The 22,169-nt window shown below is 31.4% G+C and overlaps 1 protein-coding gene across 1 annotated transcript in view; it reads right to left on the bottom strand.

The window, feature by feature from the left end:
- The window catches only part of LOC118201670 (actin-binding LIM protein 1-like), a 142,421-nt gene that overhangs the window by 43,355 nt on the left and 76,897 nt on the right, over positions 1–22,169 (bottom strand). The window contains exons 9-14 of the mRNA XM_035373809.2: positions 21,407–21,572; positions 16,222–16,272; positions 14,059–14,073; positions 13,650–13,817; positions 10,967–11,109; positions 1,195–1,336 (exon numbers count right to left, since the gene is read on the bottom strand). Of these exons, the coding sequence (XP_035229700.2) occupies positions 1,195–1,336; positions 10,967–11,109; positions 13,650–13,817; positions 14,059–14,073; positions 16,222–16,272; positions 21,407–21,572 (685 nt within the window). The remainder of the gene's footprint in view (positions 1–1,194; positions 1,337–10,966; positions 11,110–13,649; positions 13,818–14,058; positions 14,074–16,221; positions 16,273–21,406; positions 21,573–22,169) is intronic.

The following is a 22,169-nucleotide window of genomic DNA, read 5'->3' as shown; positions in this document are numbered from 1 at the left end:
TCTAACAATCTGTCAAGAAATTCTCCCCCCCCCAAAAAAAAAATTATTGCTTTGTACTTGATTTTAGTTTTAAAATGCTGACAAACACGAAATAGGATTGCTTCAGCTAACAAATGGCAAACAAAATCATGTGATCTGATTTAATGTAACACTGTTAGCCATCCTTAATTTTAATTCATATGAACACTATTCTTTCAACCTGGCCAGAAATTTGTCCTCACAATTTAAAGATCGCCAACACAATTCAGCAAGGAGACTGGGCCAGCATCATAGGCGTTGTTCCTTTCATATTCCATGCAATTATTTGCTTAAGATGATTTCATAGCCATTCTGGGGATTGGCATCACAGCAGGATAGACAGCATTTCATGATTTGCCATCAGATGTGTTTATTGCATGACTCATAACTAAAGGCAAATGTACAGTAGGTGATCTGTTCTCATAGACATCGCCTGGTAGGCTACCTATTATGAGAATATTTTATTTTAATTCTGTATTGTTCAGATACACTTAAAAACTAATTTGGGGAAAAAAAAAAAAAAAAAGATGCAATCCCCTCTTTTATGAAAATATCTGTTGACACATTTCTTCTAATGGTGAGTGTATTTCTCTGATGTTATCTAAACTGAATTCGATGAACTGATAAAATAGTTAATTCAGATAAAAAAAGATAACCCTAAAACTATGAAATGAATTTGCCTTTTTCTTCTACACTGCATAAATATTTGATTCTCTTCCTACATTGAAGAGCTCCTCACTTTTAAAACAAAGTGGATTTGAGTCTAATTCTACTTGTGCGTTAATAAAGAAGCCGTGCAACTCATAACAAGATAAATTGAGATGTCCTTTCTCTAAATATTTAAAAGAACCAATTATAGCACTGTGTACAAATACTAAACTTACATTTACTCTCATTGAAAGAGAAGCTTCCAAAACTGTCTCTCAAGACATTGTGCACTTGATACCCATAACAAACTTAATATGAATGCTGCCTACTTTTAATTCAGTATCTTAATTACAAACATTAAAATCTGTTCCATTTACAGAATAAAGGAAATATTGTTAAGAACATAAATGAAAATTTACACTGAAAATTACATCTTGAACATAAATACAAAAACTATATTTTGATTCTTTGTTTATTCTTTATTATTAAAAGTTCAAAATACATAATTTCTAGACATGAAGTACTTACAAGCATTTACAGGATTGTCATATCTGAGGCGAACAGGAGGCTCTTTGCTTGCAGAAGGAGTCCTAGATGCATTTCTAGGATCTAAATGAGACTTTTTCCATGCTTTAATTTTCTCTCGGTCTTTAACAGTTTTGAGAAAAACCTAAAAATCATTTTAAGGAGTTATTAATTTTGTAACTTACAGAAATCAATATATAATTATATAGAAAAACAGTAAATATAAAAAGCAGCAAATTAAAATGTGTGACAATTTACTTTTTAGTATTGGTAACTCTAAATACATCTTTATAAAGTATGTAAATAAATTGTTTTGCATGACAAATATTTTACAGTATTCGCATATTTTCAGTTACAGCACACAATTTAGTTGCAGACACCATATTATTAAAACTGACTTTACTCATATCCTGCCTTCCACAAATTATGTAAATTAAGTATCTTGTGAATTAGAAAAAAAAATGGAAATATTTTCATGGAACCAATAAACTAAATAAGCGATACTTTTAACAAGAAATAAGTTATAAGAAACCAGAAGAAAATCTTCGGAAACTATGCAAAATAATGATAAACCACACTTGTTTTATTTGCAAAAAGGCCAACCTTGAGATCTTAAAAACCGGGAGATTTTTGAGAGAAAAACAGGAGGTCTTCATGCTGCTTGGCAAAACTATTTCAGAGGATCCCTAAAATGACCTTAAATTACTTTACAAAGCCCAGTTCAGTTTATAGAACTATCTTTAATTCAATCCTGGTGTAAAATATATCAGCATTCCATTGGATATTTTAATCATTATGCTCTAATGGTCAAATTCTTTTTAAAATTTTCTTACATTTTCATTCTGAGAGAATCCCAAGTACTGAAGAAAAGCTGTTATTTACCAAAGTACCTTTAAATATGATGAAAATAAATTAATAATTAATGTAGAAAGCATTTATATGGATAGACTTAGTAAGTAATGTACCATATATTGAAGTAAAGAAATTTAAATAAAACTATTAAATGATTAAACATGGCTTGTCTACAAAAGTCTGCAGTAGATTAAGACTACTCGAATCAAATGAAATTTAATACAAAAAATTTAATAAAATGTAATACAAGGGGAAAATACAATTCAGATAAAATAAAATTTAATATGGAAAAAAATATTCTAAAAATCATTAAAAAAGGTGGGGGAATGCAATTTGCATAATTTAAGTTGAATTTATTCAATACACTTCATTTATTTATTCATTTACTAGTCAAAGTGCTTAGGAAACATATTCCTTAGTAAAAGCTAAAAATTAAAAACTACGAGATTTGGCAATATAACAGGAGACTGGGAGATGTTGTTAAAAATAGAGAGCCTGCCGTTAAAACCGAACGAGTTCATCGCTATGTACTTGCACAGCATAAAATGCTTCATAAGAAAACATGAAAAATTTCCTCATCCATGATGAAAAAACATTCCTCCAGGAACAAATAAGACTCATGCTCAGGCAGACAAGACTTGATTTATTCTACCTGAAGACAGTTAGGAGCTGAACGTACAAAACACATGAACTATTATTATTAGGTCCTGTGTTAGTCCTAGCTTAAGTATCTTATCAACTGAGGCTGATATAAAATATTATATTAACTGCCAAGAATTGCATGATATCTTTGTTCAAAAATCACTAATTCGAATCACACATAACATCAAGATACATGAACACTACAAATCAGGTTTCTAAACTCCCAAGTTTATTCATGTCTAACACACATTCAACTGGCGGTGCCAGATCCAAGAACAAGAAGTATACATCATGAAAAATTTACGCCCTCTTTGGCGATTAAAATATATTTCCACAGAAAATTTCTTACAGCTGATTTCACTATTAAAAGAACATACACGATTCCCAAGGCCATTTCTTAATTGTAAGCAAAAAGACAGAAAAAAAGGGGGGAGGGAAAGCTTATTCATAATCACTCTGATTTAAAGTCTAGCAAAATTTTGCTTAATTTTACATAAAACAAATATTATTGGAATATTACTCACAGACATACATAAAAACCTTTCATGGTGATTAACTGTCTAAGATGGATCACTTTCCAAAGTAACAAGTATTTCTGAACACATAATTAAATAATGGTTTCAAACATCACTGATAGCCAAGTACTCCAAAGTGATTACTTTCCCTAAAGACCAAAGTCATTTGGAACCTTTTATGTTTATCTCAGAAAGGTTTCAGAACATGCAGGATTGTTAAAAATATCAAGCAAGAATGTAACAGGGTTGCCACTCAAACAGGAGAATGAAATTCCCTGACTTTTCCAGGTTTTCCAGGTATGTTTCGAGAAAATTCCAGTCTATCCATGTAATATATGTTGGCTGTGCTAAGAGGTAAATTAATTATGGTATTACTTGTACTGAGTAGCAAATTCCCTTAATTATTCAATAAATCCCAGAGGACATTTATTCTTAATTATTCTTGGTACACTTTGTTTGATAATTTTGTTTACTTTTCCGCTTAAAAAAACTTAATAAAATTTAAGATATATACATTGGATAACAACTGTACGTTATATTTAATTATTACTCATGATCATCCCCAGTTCAACACGAGGCTAATCCGGTTCTTATAAATCACAACGCAATGCTAAAAGTTAGGTTAGATTTTAGGTAAATTTAATTTGTGTGAGGTGTATTCTTAAAAGGCACCTTAACACTTGAAAACCAATATAATTATAATAGGAGTTGTTTTCTCCACTGAAGATTGAGATTAGAATCTGCCCAATCTGGAATAAAATAAGGCTTTTTTTGCAGACATTCTGCAGCTAAACGAAAGAAAGAAATCTATTTAATGATATTTTTTTACTAAATTGAGGTATTTTATATTTATTTCGCATCATACATAAAGAAAAAATATGTGCATTAAATTTTGTGATATCATCATACTGCTAGAATTAATTTCAGGATTATGCCAGAGAAAATTTCCTGAAATTTGGAAATATTATTTACTAATGATAAATAAATTTAGAGGGAAGAAGCAACATTAAATGATATGAATAACATAAAAATAAAGATAATTACTTAAAAATTTAATTAGAATAATCAATGATATTTTAGCGAATATAGTTATATAACATGGTTATCCTAGATGATTGGTTACTATTTTTTTATTTTACTGCAAAATGACAAGGTATTTATTAAAATGAAAAAAAAAAAAAGAGAAAAAAAAAACATTTTGCGGTAAAATCCTAGTACAGTCAAAAGTCGTTAATTCGGACACCCATAATCCGGAATGATCTATAATCCGGACCTCAAAGCTAAAATCTTTCTGCGCATGCGCCGCATTGACGCATGCGCATAGGCGTTTTACTCGTGCGCCCAAGACATTTACGACTGCGCATATGCGTCTGCGCAAGTGCAGAATACGTTTTCGCGTGCGCGTTTAATGTATAACGGACGGTATAAGCTAAAATTATCTAATTATCTATTTCAGTTAATGTTGATGATTGCGTTGTTCCTTAATCTTCGAATTGGATCCGGCTTATTATTTTTTGCAGACTGTAAGAGCAATTTTCTAAAAGTAAGCTTGAACTTTTGATTATGTCAAATAGAATTTCCGATGCTGGAGCTCCCAAAGGATCTAGAAAACGAAAGTATGTTTCGATGTCCATCAAACAAAAAACGAATTGCAACAAAAAATGGATAAAGGCATATTCTTTGTTTATCTAACCGTTCCGAAATCTGTTTATCAATTTCACGCTGCTCTGCGCGCGGGGGGGGGAAGACGTCCCGGCGCGCAATGAACTGGAAGTTGATTTGTCAACACTATCGTTATCTTCAGAGCAGATGTTTTTATTTTATTCGGCTTATAATTCCTTACTAAATGTAGTATTTAATTTCGATGTACTCCGTCTTTGATATGATTTAAATCAAATTCCTCATCATTATATATACCACGAATACAAATCAAATAGTTTTCTGGTTGCAATTTTCTAATTTCGGCTATGCGTAAGGTATGCTTTACGCATCCGCGCGTTGAAAGAAATGTTTAATAAAGTAAACAAATAAATATTAGGCTTCTTTTTTGGTAAATTTTGACACCCTTTAGATCACATAATTGCTCATTATTTTATAAATTACGGTTTCATATTTTTAATTTTATAATTTCTGCATGCCATCTTACCAAATTTAAATTGATGATCTATAATCCGGAAAAATCGATAATCCGGAATCGCTGAAGTCCCGATGAGTCCGGATTAAAGACTTTTGACTATACGATACAGTCTTCGCATGATTTTTAAAATTGTCGCCAAAAACAAAATGACCCGTTTACTGCTCATCATCATGCCACCAAATCTCGCTGTATCATACATGGAGATTATTCTAACCAAAGAACGTCTATGTAAAAAGCAGAGGGAAAATTTGCCAAGGGATTTGGCGACGGAACCTGGCGGCCAGAATTTCCCTCTCCACGATGTGTACAGGAAATTGAGAAACACGTATTAAGAAGAAATGTTCTTTGACAAAAAAGAAAACTACGAAAATCCGTTTTTAAATTATTGCGAAAAATCCAAGAAGAAACGTTTTATCAAAGAACGTTTTTTCTTGGATTTTTCGCAATAATTTTAAAAACGGTAGATTCCCCCCCCCCAAATAACTAATCCATGAATTAATTTACTTGCACCAAAAAATATTTTCTTTTCCTTTAACAAGTTTAAAGAAATTTTAAACGATATTCATTTTATGAACTGGACACCGGTTTCGATCCTTGGCGACATATATATCGCGCATGCACAGCTGTTTCCCGCTATGATGGAACGGAGCCACGTCTGTTGCAGAGAGGTTTTCCTTCTTTACAATACACATTTTTTTATTCTAACCTTCATGGTACCGTATACTAGGATTAAACCCATTTTGTTTCATACGAGAACAGGTACTTTCTTTAGTTCATGCACTGCACATGCGATTCTCGAGGTTACTGGAAACCAAAAGTTGCGGGAAACTTGCTTTGCCTTTCTAAAAAGACAATCATATTGGAGCTGCGAAAATTGGCTCTATGCCAGCTGCCCGAATGACATTCACGTGATACACAATTCGCAAAAAAAGTGATCTCTTCTGATGTCGGCGCAAAACTTGCCTTTTTTGGTGGGATCGTTGTATGAAATTCGCTCACTTTTCCAGATTTTGACTAAAATACTTAAATTCCCTGACTTTTCCCTGAATTTTTTGGCCAATTTCCAAATTCCCTGACTTTTTCAGGTTTTCCAGGTAGTGTGGCAACCCTGATGTAAAGGCAGTACAAGGGGGCCGAAATTAGTTGATTTTGCAAAGAAATGTGTAAGCAAAAAGTCTTATTGAGCTAGTTTGGCAAAAGCAGTCTGCTGGCATAGTTCGTCATTCCCCACATACATTTCAAACTACATATCACTACATGAATATGAAGCCATGGACTTTATAAGAATGCCAAGACACTTATTAAGCAATCCGGGGATGAATAATTCTTTCCATGCACTGCATTCGTAGGTCACTTTCATGGCTAAACATATGATGTTCATACGTTCTTGTAGCGTGTTAATTTAATGCACCAAATTATAAATCCAGTTACGCTGAACAAAGGACGATGTTGGTATTTATGAATTTTCCAAAGATGACACAAAAAGCCAAACATGGTGTCAAAAATTCCTCCTAGAACAAGTTTTATTTCAAGCAAAAGAAATGTTGTTTGTGAAAATATAATAAGACGGGAATTTTTATTGATATAAATGGATATTAACAGGTCAATTTTCAACTGACTGTTTGGAAATCTCAATCCAGTTTGTACCAAATACCAGAGAATACAATTTATGTGACTGCTTAAGACATTCGGTAGAATGAAGAAAGCTTCAAGTGAAAACGTATATTAATAGTATAGTTAAACATGTTAGGAAAAGCCTCAATTAAATTCCTGTTAGATGAATTAGCACGTATCACAAATTTAGCAACCTTGTGGTCCTTCTTTTATTTGAATGCGGATTTAAAGGCATTAAAAAACATACAGAGGATTTTAATGTAATACACAAAGAGTTACAGTAAACATTGTGTAATATACCTATATGTGTTCTGCATAGAAAAATAACTGAATTTAGAAAACTTATTGATGTTATCAAAAAATACGTAAATGCATTTTCAACAATGTCAAAATTGGCACTTAGTTCTTGCTTTACTTTTTATAATTTATATTAATAATTGTGACTTCTTATCGATGACACTTATCAATCAAACAATTATGATGAAAATACTAAATAGATTTGCAAATATCAAGAGAAGGGAACTCGCCATAGTAAAACATAAAACTAGGCAAAGCAACAACATTCTGTTTAGCATACATCTTAAACAATCTCCATCAATTTCGAAGGCTACAGGCGCATTTCCAACATCATCAGGAGAAAAGAAATTCTACAAAGAGGAGACTTGTATTTATTCAAATGAATTTATTAACAATCAAATGAAGAGGGAGGCAGCACCATCTGTCCACATAAATAGTAACAAAACACAAAAAATTACGCTAATAGAATTTTAAAAGCATTAGGAAGAGCTGATTGTAACGCTAGTTAATCATTGTTGAAAATTTAATCGCTGCTTTGACTTAGGATCTGCAAAAATTACCCAAAACGTTTTGGTGGTGAACTGGATTTCCTTGAAGCTTTTCACATTCACAAAGATTTATGATGTTTAATTAATGACTTTAATTCCACTCCAGTGCGTCCTAATGCTTTTAAACATGCTACTAACTTAATTTTCAAGTTTCACTGCTATTTATTTGGACAGATGGTGCTACCTCCCGGTTCATTTTACTTTTTAGTATAAATACAGCTCTCTTCTTTGTAGAATTTTTCTTGTGACGAGGGACCAGCACATGTTGCCTTTGAAATCGATACAATCTTGGTTAAAATTTATGCCACGCAGAAGGCTGTTGCTTGCCTAATTTTATATTTGCAATTTTTGTTAAACAGTTATACAAAATTATAGCATATAATTATTTTCTACTGCTTTTAGTCTTTTATTTGTATATATTGGTGATACAAGAGATGATGTTTATAGTTTCTTCAGTATAAAATAACTGCTATATTTTCTACGGAAAAATTATGTGTCATTCATAGTAAATGATCAATGATTCAGAAAGAAGTTATTTATTGAATATAATTAGTTTAAACATGAGTAGTATATTTATAAATATATTAAGTGCTCATTAAACAAGATAAAGCATTTTGGGTTGACAAACCAAAACCACATTTCAACACAAATCAAAGTAGGAGCTTTTACAACCAGCCTGTCTGCCTCATCAGTTGAAGCTGGAATGGATGATTTGGTCAGATTTGTCTTCTTTTATTACTTTCTGCAAGGTTGTTTGTTGTATTTAGAAATAATGTCTAGAGGTATGAAGGGTTAAAAAGGAAGGTAGCTATTGCAACACAGTTTGGTAGTGATTTCAAGTGCTTCTGTTACTTTTATGCTAGTTCAATGCTGGGATTTAGCAATGAGTTTGAAAATGCAGAAGAATGCATTATAATTTTTAAAAATAGTTTAGATAAGCCCAACACAGAATGCTATGCCAAAATATTGTCAATCTTTCGGAGATGAAATGCTGATGCATATCAAGAAGACACTTTCCAAATATCCTAAATATGCACCAAGGATAGACATATTTGTCATGTAAATTAATATGAATACGGAAATGGTTACCAAGAACACCACAGATTTTGATGTGTCTATTATTAAAAAAATTTGCTTTTGCATTTTTAAATAACAAAATTGCAATTTGTGCAGGTAAATGCAACATCTAAAAAATATTTATGGCAAACAACAATCCTAGAATATGCAAGTCTGATAAAACAAAAGATTTAGTCATCATTAACAAACAAATTTTGTTGAAATTAAGTAATTTGTTGATAATAAATAAGGTGGTTGCTGAATAAAGTTCAGGAGTATGTACATAATACAAATGCACTGCTGGAGATAGTGCCAACATCCACAAATCCTTAAATACAGCAAATCTGGCATCATGTCCTCTTCAGTGATCAGTTGGGATTCAGTATATAGAGTGAATCTCAACAAACCATCATGATGAGAGAGTATGAGGTCTGCTATCATCTCTAAAACATAAGAGAAATCAAACATTTTGATGGAGTAGCATTGTCATGTAGGGACCACTATGCCACAGCGTGTTTTCAGTGTTGGTATTGTTATCCCCTTCTTTACATAAATGGTTGTGACTTTTCTTCCAAGAAACACAGTTCTATAGATGAAATTCAAAGATTCAAAAACTGATCACATTCATGTTTCTTTTACCCTTTTCACTTTTCAGCAACTACCACGTGTTTATATATATTTACTGTTCTGTAAGTTACATATCGCATAATTCTGAAAAATATTAGTTGTGGGTATTTTGAACTATTGCAAAAAATGTGTTTGTAATTTCAATTTTGGACATTAGTGTCACAGAGGAAAATGACTAATTCATTTATTAAAATATAACCAGATTAGCAAAAAACCAAATGATGAAATTATAATCAAGCTAAGTATTTAAAAAAATTATTTTTCTTTCCATGAAATATGCTGGTTTATAGATCCTCAGTTTAAATCTGGTAAGACGGCATGCAGAAATTATAAAAATTAAAAATATGAAACCGTAATTTATAAAATAATGAGCAATTATGATCTAAAGGGTATCAAAATTTACCAAAAAAGAAGCCTAATATTTATTTGTTTACTTTATTAAACATTTCTTTCAACGCGCGGATGCGTAAAGCATACCTTACGCACAGCCGAAATTAGAAAATTGCAACCAGAAAACTAATTGATTTGTATTCGTGGTATTTATAATGACGAGGAATTTGATTTAAATCATATCAAAGACGGAGTACATCGAAATTAAATACTACATTTAGTAAGGAATTATAAGCCGAATAAAATAAAAGCATCTGCTCTGAAGATAACGATAGTGTTGACAAATCAACTTCCAGTTCATTGCACGCCGGGACGTCTCCCCCCCCCCGCGCAGAGCAGCGTGAAATTGATAAACAGATTTCGGAACGGTTAGATAAACAAAGAATATGCCTTTATCCATTTTTGTAGCAATTTGTTTTTTGTTTGATGGACATCGAAACATACTTTCGTTTCCTAGATCCTTTGGGAGCTCCAGCATCGGAAATTCTATTTGACATAATCAAAAGTTCAAGCTACTTTAAGAAAATTGCTCTTACAGTCTGCAAAAAATAATAAGTTGGATCCAATTTGAAGATTAAGGAACAACGCAATCATCAACATTAACTGAAATAGATAATTAGATAATTTTAGCTTATACTGTCCGTTATACATTAAACGCGCATGCGAAAACGTATTCTGCACTTGCGCAGACACATATGCGCAGTCGTAATTGTCTTGGGCGCACGAGTAAAATGACTATGCGCATGCGTCAATGCGGCGCATGCGCAGAAAGATTTTAGCTTTGAGGTCTGGATTATAGATCATTCCGGATTATGGGTGTCCGAATTAACGACTTTTGACTGTATTACAAAACAGCAGCACACGAGTTATACAAGAAGCAGAGCTGTATAAAATGAAATATATGACACCAACATGGGAATTATTGCCAACTTTAAAGTAATTCAAAAATCAAAGAAACAGAAGTCATCCCAGCATGCATTTTTAGAAATGTAAACAACAATAATACATAAATGAAATTAATGTGAAAATAGTTATTCCTATTCACATACACACACACATATATATCTAAACACAACACACATACACTATAACCATACTTTTCCTATGCCAGTTGCAATTTTAGACAACTCCTCTTCTTCTCGCTTCAACTGAGTATCACACTCTTCCATGGGTTCATCAATTTCTAACTCAACCTCACCCTCAACATCTTTTGAACTGCCACTCCACCTCCTTCGACGTTCTGCCAACAATAATGAAGAGTTTTGCATTATTGACATTTATACATTTTTAAAAGAAGAAAAATGTGTTTAACAGAACATTAAATAAGAAATATTTATTAAGTTTCTGTAAATGAAAAATTTAAATACATGTAAGCTAGCTCCTATTTTAGTATACTTTAATATAAAAACTTAAAACAATTCTTTTCTTTACCAGTTTCAGGTCAGTATGCTTAGTTTGAAATTTTATAATTTATAACCAAAATTCCACATTCACATAATGCAACAAATTTTATAATCAGCATAAAGTGCATATAATAGCATACAGACATTTACAATGAGATCATGCAGTAGCCAAATAGTAGAAAGAAACCAGGAGAATGGTGATGAAGATGATTAAAAGATTTACTATTGTTGGGAACATTCCTGACAGTTTCTTTATTGTTTATCATTACATCTTTAACAGCTTTTCAATACTTCAGCCTTGTTTATGGGAAAAAAATTAATAATAAGAATAATAATAAAATAAAAATTAGTTTTTAATGTTATTACTTTATTTTTTACAATAGATAGACTGTACTTGATTTTCTTAATATTTTTCTAAAGTTAAATTATCTTACTGTAATTTTAGTTCACAAAATCAACAAATTTTTCATAATACTAAGTATTTTTCCTATTTTGGGCACAATCTGGGAAGAAAGAAATGCTGCAAGTTGTAAAAATGGGATATGTGTAATTTTTCAAAAATCTTGTGGGGGGGGGATGAGCAACTATTTAGAAAATGTTGAATTACATAGATATTAGCTATATCATAATTTTTCATTGTTGACATCTGGCATAGCTTTTTGTTGCTCCTGTAAAACCTGACTTCTGTCACATAGACCCTTTTACAGTGCAGGATAAATTTCCTAAGCAGAGACCGGTGACCTTTATTGATTTGCGTTTCTCTGCTTGATTTTTATTTTCAGCGTGAGTTAGCAAGATGGTATTTTGTCGCTGTCGTGTTCAATATACACAGCCTTTTCCCAAGGGAAACTATTTTGATAAAAACTTCTGGAGTGACCAAATAGCTGAAAATGAAAGTGTCACATTGCATTGAGCATATATGGCTAGAAAGGGTAACTAATCAAACTTACAAACATGCTGACTTCATAATTCAATAAAGATTTCTTCATCAGAAACTGCAATCAAATTAAATTAAAAAAACTACTCTTTGTGAAAAGTTTTACCATGTTATGAGGCAGGATGTTCACTGACTGGTAGCTGCTTAGTTTGTCATATAACTGACTGTTTAGATAAATTTTGTTTGCTAAGGAGGCTAGCTAAGCTGCTATTGAAAGGACACTTTCAAAATTTTCTTTCATTCATTCTGATTTCAGGAACAAGCTTTTGCTGGGAACTTTCTCAAGACTTTTATTTCATGATGTAATACTGAGAAAAGGTATCCATGCAACAATTTTGCATTCTGGATGAAACACATCTTTAAAATTTTTCTTTAATTAAAGAAATGAAAATACTGCTTATTTTTATGCTTATATTATTAATAATACATTTAATTACTCATTAAGATAAATAACACAAAAACTTTTATTAAAGCTTTATCTGAAGTATAAAGAGTTAAATATAAAAACAGAGAAAATAGTAGTTTTTATTTTTCCAGTTTCTCCCATTTTTGCTATCTTTTGGTACCCCCCCCCCAATTGTTTCCATTGTCCTGACACAAATTGAGTTTTGTTGTAAATATAATAGCTCTCAAATTCTGAATTTAAAAAAAAAACAATGTTGTTTGTATGCAAAACTCATAAAATATGGTATGGTAATCAAGTTTAAGAAACTGTCACAACCAAATTCTGTAGTTAACCACGAATGAAATAATTTGGCTGACAGCCAAAAATAAATTATCCATTCCACATAAGCTTTATGTAATTAAAGCAACATCATTTCCTCAGAGAAAAAAATTTGCTTCACAAAAGCAGCCTCTTTAATTGCCATTTCCCTCATATGCCAATTGTTTGCAACAGCTCCATAACCTGAAGACATAAAAGTCAACCATGATATGTGAAAGTTGTAAATATAAGATTAGGCTTACATAAAACACAAAAGTAATTTTTTTTTTTTTTTTCATATTAGAGCTTGAGAACTTAACAATCACATGGCAAGATTAGAACTACTTTTGGGGGGAGGAGATCAAATTTTCATATGCATTATAACTCGTAGCCTTCCATATTTTCAAAATAAAAGCATTTAGACCAAATTTCCCTCTAATTTTTAATGCTTGGAATTAAAAAAATACATTATGCATTTTAGGGGCACATACCTAAAACTAAGCATTTATCAAAGTCCTTAATTTTAGTATTGAAAATAAACTGCTTTAAAGAAGTGTCATAAGTAAAGAAAAATCTTCTTAACATGCGGTTGGCACATTATGAAATAGTGAAGTTGAGATAACATGTTTAAAAGAATATTTTCTTGCAAACGAATGTGTTGGATATAACATACAAATAGCAAGATTATTTTAATGTAATACATTTAATATATATTTTTAAATTACTAAAATATTTACCAGGATCTGTAAATGGGAAAGGAGGAGCGGGGAAATCATCTCTTTCAATAGGTGGCACTTCATCTGGACTAGGAGGATGACCTCCAGGATAGTGCGAATATTCAATCGGCTCTTCATTATTCATGTGGGGTGAACGTGGACGGGGTGTTGATGACTGAATTGATTCAACTGTTCAAATACATACATGTATTTTATAAACATAACATAAAGAATGAATAACATTAAATCCACATGAATTTAAAATCTTTGTCAATAATAGTCACTGGTTCAATATTATTGAAATAAATTAACTAACTTGTCTAGATTAAGTTAAACACATAGTAGTTTGAAGACTAACTGTTTAACAATTTAAAATTTCAAAGAAATACATGGAACATTTGATAAAAAGATAACTTTTTGCATTACATACCTAAGGCTTGCATTCCTGTCAGATTGAAGATATAGCATAAAAAAAGAAGGAAAAGATAATATTAAAATTGGAACTTTTTTTACTGAATTTGATAGTAATAAAATCAATGATGAACTTAAAGTTGCATTCAAACAAATTGCTCAAAACCATCAAAATTTCGTATGCTTAACAAATAGTTTAAGAGTACAGAATTTATGTTCAGTCTTATTTAGAAATGAAATTTACTAAATATTTATAATAAAGACATGATGAGAATCAATGATGAACTTAAATTCAAACAGGTAATTCATTGCTCAAACCCATCAAAATTTCAGATGTTAAACAAATGGTATTTAAGCGTACAGAATTTATGTTCAGTCTTATTCAGAAATGAAATTTACTGAATATTTATAAGAAAGAATGTGATGAGGTTTACAAATGAATATTTAATTAATGTTATTCTCCTGACATAAGGCTGCATTACAAAGCTATGTATGTTTACAGAATTTGAAGACTAATCTTTATGATCTCATTTTTACCTAAAGGTGGTAAATTCAAGATTCTGAAGGTCTTCAAAATATTATTTGCATTCCCAAAAATATTTTTAATTGGTTATACTTGAAAGCATTTAAATACAGTCTTTTATAACACTTAAGTAATGTTAAATATGTTTACGATCAAATGAATGATTTTATCTAGTTATTAAACATTCAGCATAATTCATTTTACATAATTTTGCGACGCATATATACACTTACAGGAGTTAAGAAAATTTATATCAGCTCTTGAGAATCACAAGAAAAACTTACGTAGGAGAGTCACGTGTAAACCTTACAAATGTAACAAGCCTTCAATTTCCTGCACTATCGTTCTGTAAGCTGGCAGTAGACTTATTTTAACAAACACCTAATAACAACTGCATACTACAGACAAGCAAACCGCTGCCACAATACAAGATTAAAATTGCTGCCCTGCTTGCGACATGCACCAACGAAGATCAATGTTCTGTCATGTATTTTCTGAGCAGTGAAAGCAAGAAACCTACTGAAATCCATTGGTGAATGAAAGTCCAGCATGGTGAGGCATGCTTATCACTGCAGCAAGTGTATGAGCGGAGTAGGAAGTTCAGAATAAGTGTGACTTCTGTGGCAGATGCTCCCCACCCACATCAGGCACACTGGACTGTGACATCATTCAGTCTATTGCAGCAGCTGAAGCTATCAGAATAGATAATCATCATATGATGGTGGATGAAGTAGCTGCAAATCTGAACATTAGTCATAGCTCAGCACACCACATGCTTAAATTTCACAAAGTGTCTGCAAGGTGAGTGCCAAGGCATCTCACTCACGATCTGAAACAGTGATGTGTTGATGCCTGTGAAGATTTTTTGCATTTCTCTGAAGTAGTAGATGACAGCTTCTTTCTAAGACTCATTACAGAAGATATAACCTGGGTCCACAACCAATGACCCCAAACCAAGAGGAATAGTATTTCAAAACCAAAGAAGTTCTGGCTGCAGCTATCTGCAGGAAAGCTTATGTTGACTTTTTTTGGATGAATGAGGCATTAACATAGAACACTACACACTTAGGGGAAACACTGTCATCAGTGCATCATTTTCTGATATGCTGAAAAATCATCTTTGGCCTGCAGTCACATCAAAGCAATATAGACGTCAGGTGTCATTTTGCAATGCAACAATGCTCGACCTCATTTAGCTCATGCAAGAATTATAATCCTCATTGACTTTCACTTTGATTTTCTTGCACATTCACTAACTCACCACAACTATTATCATATGTTTAGATTCCTCAGAGGTGATGGAAGGAAAGAAATTTCATTCCAGTGAAAAGGAGACCATGTGGTGCATGAATGGCTGTACACATGACCACAAGAATTTTTTCCAAGAGGAATTTGTGCACTGGAGGAAGTGTGTTCAACGTCCAGGGAGAGTATGTCAAAAAATGATACATTTGTGTTCCACTATTGTTCAATAAATTGCAAGTAAAAATATTTAAGGTTTTCATTTGACTCACCCTTACAGTACCCAATAAGTGGACAAAACTGCATTCATTCAACAGTTTTAGCAGAAAATATAAATTTAATGCAAGCTAATTATGCATTAGGAAGGTAAATTACATCAGAACATATACAGTACTAATTTTTCAAAAATAAGTATACCTGCTTTGTGAACAGGACTTTTACTCCATGTTTTTCTTCGATCCACATCATCTATGAAAGAATTGAAATACATAAAATACAATGAAGCTACAAATAAAATAAAACAAACATTTGTTTAAAATAAATAACATTATGAATATATTTAGTGAATTTGTTAATAATGTTTCTAAAAATAAGAAATTACGTACTGATTAACATTTTAAAACTTCTTTCTTAAAAAGGATTTTGAACAATTTCTAAAACCTATGGGCATATATTATGTATTGCATATTAAGTCATTAATCAAAAACATTCAAATTTAATTTTTAAGCACTTACATACAGCAAATTTTAACCTATTTTCTGGAAAAGTTGCATTTGGACACATATGTAGTGCGAGAAATTTTGAGGCTACCTTTTCTGACCTTGTAGTTTTTTAATGTGTGGTATAGGATGATTATAATTAAAATGAACCTATTTAGATCTATGCAGAGTCTATTATATTTGATGTATTCCATTGAAACTTAATACCTACATTATATGGACTACAGGCAAAACTGAAATTATTATTTCAAAATCTGACCACTGGATAGCACTTTTCATGTGATGTGTAGAAAGTATATTATAGAAATAGGGAACTATTAAAAATATCAGTAGTCAATGCTGTAAAATTATTCTTCACCATACGTTTAGAGCAGAAAGATCAAGTTTTACAAAAAGGATCTGCACTGAAGAATGGTTTGAAAAATATGATTACTAAATTTGAGGAGATTGGCCAGTTCAGAGTGCTGTGAGTAAGAAAACAAAAACAGATTTCAAGCGAAACCGTGGCTGAGGCACTGTTGCTATGGTCATCCTGCTCCTGACATTCTTTGACAACTGCTGGAGTGCTGTCATGATTTGTCTATCCCTTGGTATATGGCTTGAAAGGTTCTGCGATCCATTTTAAAATCGATTTTCAGGTTATTTGTAATTTTGTGTTATATGTGTACATACTGAAAAGTATTATGCATTGTAATTAAAAAACTTTACAATATTCTTCTGAGCATCTTCCGAGACATAAATCAAATCATCACTGCTATGATTACACTCTTGAAGGTCAATTGTATTTTTAAATTTATCCACACTAAAGCACAAATTAAAATATTTCATAATTTTATGAAATGATTATAAAAAATACAGTGCAAATGAAACTGCCTGCTAGCCCATGTAAAGTGGTTGTGAAGCATGCATGATTGTAGCTTGTTACTGCACATTTTGATTCCATTACTATACAATGTGTTTAACTCAGTAATCTGCTTGAAAGAATAATTATCTAAAATCCTCTTATACTTAAGTCAAAGTTACTAATCTCAGATACAAAGCATGATGCCAAACACAATATAGTAGCTGAAGGTCAACCTGTACATTTTAAAGCTCACGAACTTGACCCAAAACACCAAGAAATCCTACAAAAGAATTTAAATTGACGCTAGGTAATGAAATAATTCATGTTGTCCAAGCCGAGATTACAGCAAGTTAAATTCTCGAACAGTGCCTAATAGATACCCAACACCAAGAATTGAATTCCACATTTTGAAAGTCATCAAATTTTTTCTAAACTTGATATCTCTAAAGTGTATTATCAAATAAAAATAGCAGAAGTGGTTAAATATAGGACTGCCATAATAACCTCATTTGGCTTGTATGAATTTAATGTCATGAGACTTGGTTTGAAAAATGTTTCTTCAACATTTCAAAGATTCAGCGATGAAGTTTTTAGATTTAAATTTCACTTTTGCTAATTTAGATTATGTATTGATCACATCACATAGCGAAGAATCGCACATAAAAAAATGAAAAACACATAAATCTAAGTTTTAATGATTAAACAAATATGGCTTAAGAGTATACTCGTAAAAATCAATTTTTGGGTACAAAATGCAGAAGTTTTATAGCATTGCCAAAATGCAGAATTTTTATGGCATTTAGTTACATCCAATGGTTCTCATTCATTACCTCAAAAAGTAGAATTTGTACTGAATTACAAAACACCCCTAATCCATGAATTAAGAACATATCTTGACATGATCAAATTTATCATTGTTACTTAAAAGACAGCAAAATTCCAAGCTTATTTTACAAGACTACTTGAAAGGTTCAAAAGACAAAATAAAAATTCAGTAGATAGAAGAGGCATTAAAACAATTTGCAAAGTGTAAGCCAGATCTTGCCAAAGCTGTACTGCTATCCCACATGAATTTTGAATTACCTCTGGCATTTTTTTACAAAGACTTCAGATACGGGAATTGGATCAGTTTTACAAAACTACACAAAAATGAATGGAAGACAATAGCATTCTTTTTGAACAAACTAAATACTGCACATCAAAATTGTAGTGAATATGATCATGCATTGCTGGAATACAACATTTTAAACATTTTTTAGAAGGAAAAATTTTTCCATATAAACTAATCAAAACCCTTTCCTGTACGCTTTTCAACAAAAACCAGACAGAGCTTCACCCAGACAATGCAGACCACTACAATATATTTCACAGTTTACAACAGAAATCAAACATATTAAAGGTGATAACACATTATCAAGAATAGAAGGAATAGCAGGAATTAATTATGATGAAACAGCAGAAAGCCAAACTGTTGAGTTAAAAAATTTACAAAATTCCATTTCATTTCATTTTAAACAATATCATCACCTTCAGGAAAACATTTATGGTGTAACACACTAATAATAAAAATTAGACCTATATACTGAAGAAATATCAAATGAAAATATTTAATCACACAGATTTTTGCACAAATGAATAAAATCATCAGTAAAGCTTATACCTTTAAAATTCTTTTGACCAAACATAAAGAAAAGACATACAACAATAGGCTTGAGCATGTATTTCCTGTCAGAAAAAAAACAAAATTTCTCACCACAAAAATCAAATTTGGGAAAATATCAAGAACCTACTTAAAGATTTCAAGAAATTCATATTGACATAATATGGTCATTAACCCCATAAAATGGAAATGTTCGACTTACACAGCTAGATTTACAAATTGGGCTGAAGTAATTACATTCAATAGCTTATTAGCAGAAACCATCATCAAAGCTTTCTACAACAATTGGATTACAAAATTTCGAATAACATGTAAAATAGTAACAGACAGTGCAGCACAATTTTCATCCAAAATATTTAAGAACAAGTCTGTGGTATCAAGCTTAATTATACAACAGCCTAATTATTCACAGTGCAATGGCAAAATAGAATGACTCCATAACTCGCTCAAAGCAGCATTAAAAGCCCATAACAGAGTAGCCTGAAGTGAAATTTTACCAAGGACTATGATCTGCAATACAGCAAGATACTAATCATACTATACCAGAAATGTTTTATGGACAACCTACAAAACGGCCTCATGAATTTTTCACAGAAAGTTCCATTCATAAAGCATTCATACATAATTTTAGAAAACTGATGGAATTTACAAGAGCAAGACCATTACATCACCAAACGTTTCTGTTCATAAAGATTCAATTTGATGCCAGAATTTATGGAATGTTAGCTGCTTCAGTTCTGATATACTGCATCAGGTATATTAGATAAAGCATTTGATATACATAGCAGATTGGATAAAGCAATGATCTCTAATGTAATGCAAAGGGGAAAAAAATGCAGTGATTTTGTATACGTTGAACAAGGAGGCCATGTAATGAGACCACTACAACCAATCCTTCTAATTGTAAAATGCTCATTTGGGAAATTATGCGAACACATTGTGCAATGTGTAGGTGCACCATCTAGTTCAAACACAAAATTATCATATTCTTTTGTTCTGGGGGTATTGTGAAAATTTTTAACATACAATCACATTCAAATTCATAGCATTTGATACATGAAATGTTAATTCATCAGGAAAAATAACAGTGCTGAAAAAGTTTTCTTTGTTTTTCATTCAATTCAGCACCATCAATAGCAAATTGATACTGAACATTATAATTATTTGGAAAATTTTTTTCGCAATTTAAATTTTGTATATATGAAGCTTATGCAGGATATTGTGAATTCACTTTGGAATGCACAGTTCTCTGATTGCATTATGAATGGATTTCACTGGACTTCAACGAAAACTGTCAAGCATGTGATCAACTGTCTTACTACTCACACTGGGTCTACTGACTCCTTCTTGATAAAATATACTTTTAACTGTTTCATTCGCTGCTCCACTAAATTTGTTGACACAAGATTAGAAGCATTGTCTACAATATATTGTTTTTTAATTTTACAGATATATTTTAATTTTTGAAGCCATAAAACACACACAGCCTTCTGCCATATGGGTGCCATGAGTACAGAAAGTAAATGCATTATACAGTTCATGTGATGCACTAGCTTTCAGATTTTAGATAAAACAATTCTGCATAAAAATCTTTACAACATGAGAGTAATACTTGAGACAGCCAGGGCTCAAATTTTATTTTACATGTGTCTAACAATTTTTGGAGATGGTGTATATTCACTAATATTTCACAACACGCTGTTTTCTCTTCATTGACACTTATTAGCAGCTTTACAATAATGCTTATAATTTTTATTCTGTTAACATCTAGATGGTTAAAATTTCACCGTATTTTATTTTTTCAAAAAGAATACCTTAAACTCTTCCAATTCTAAAATATTGCTAGAAATCTCTTAAAAGAAAATGCTTGCAAGACAAGACTACATACTATAGAATTAGCTATAAACATTTAATAACTGATCTTAATCTACAAAACACTTTTAATTTAATGCAGAATAAGATGGGTTCCTTGAAAATTGTGTACAATTTATTTCAATTAACTTCTAAATAGTCTTCAAAATTTTCTTCACAGTTGTGGGAAATGATTCACATTTTCTATAATATCCAAATTTTTATATATTAAATCAAATTATTCAATCTTTTGGAAATGAAAAATGCTCAATGCATTTAATTTTGGTAGCATTTCAAAATAGCATGAATCCAAAACTTACACAATAAGTGAAAAAATATATGAAGCTTCACTGGCAATGAAAAACAGTCTACAGTAGAAAGAGCTCAACTGCAGATTTTTTTCATAGAAAATCTCTCTTATGAAGGAATTATTATTAATTTTTTTTAAAAAAGTAGCATCATTTTAAACAATTAAAAAATGATGATTACATTGAGAAAATGGCATATTCTTAATCAAACTTTATTTACCAGGAGGTCTATGAAATTGTGGCGATTTCGGCGGTTTGGGTTCAATAGGACGTCTGAGATATCCCTGAGTTGGCTCTGCTGTTAAATAGCTATATGTATAAACTCTACTTAAATCAGAAAGAAGAGGATCTCTTTCCAGATAACTTCCAGGACTCGTACGGCCATACTGAAATAACAATAAATGTTACTTTCCAAACCTGATCAAAACATACACTTTAAACATTTCAAAAATCAACTACAGTCAAAAGTCGTTAATCCGGACTTGTCTGGACTTATGCGATTCCGGAGTATCGATTTTTCCGGATTATAGATCATCAGTTTAAATCGCGTAAGATGGCATGCAGAAATTCTAAAATTAAAAATATGAAACCGTAATTTATGAAATAAAGAACAATTATGATCTAAAGGGTATCAAAATTTACAAAAAAAAAAAAAAAAAAAAAAAAAAAAAAAAAAAAAAAAAAAGCTTAATATTTATTTGTTTACTTTATTAAACATTTCTTTCAATGTAAGTTGTTTAAGTTGCTTCGTTTTATGTGATAATATTTTCTCTTTAATTCTATAAACAGACAGAATTTTTTGTTCAGTTACAAAGTTCCGCTGTTCAAGTCCCGTTAATTGCTCGTTATTTGACATAATCAAAAGTTCAAGTTTACTTTTATAGTATTGCTCTTACAGTCTGCAAAAAATAATAAGCTGGATCCAATTCGAAAATTAAGGAACAACGCAATCATCAACATTAACTGAAATAGATAATTAGATA

This window comes from Stegodyphus dumicola, chromosome X2 (assembly GCF_044657685.1).
Source record: "Stegodyphus dumicola isolate Sdum_Otavi_A_Nest chromosome X2, ASM4465768v1".
Lineage (NCBI taxonomy): Eukaryota > Metazoa > Arthropoda > Arachnida > Araneae > Eresidae > Stegodyphus > Stegodyphus dumicola.
Note: the sequence above shows the minus strand (reverse complement) of the source record. Positions and strands in the feature narration are given on the sequence as shown.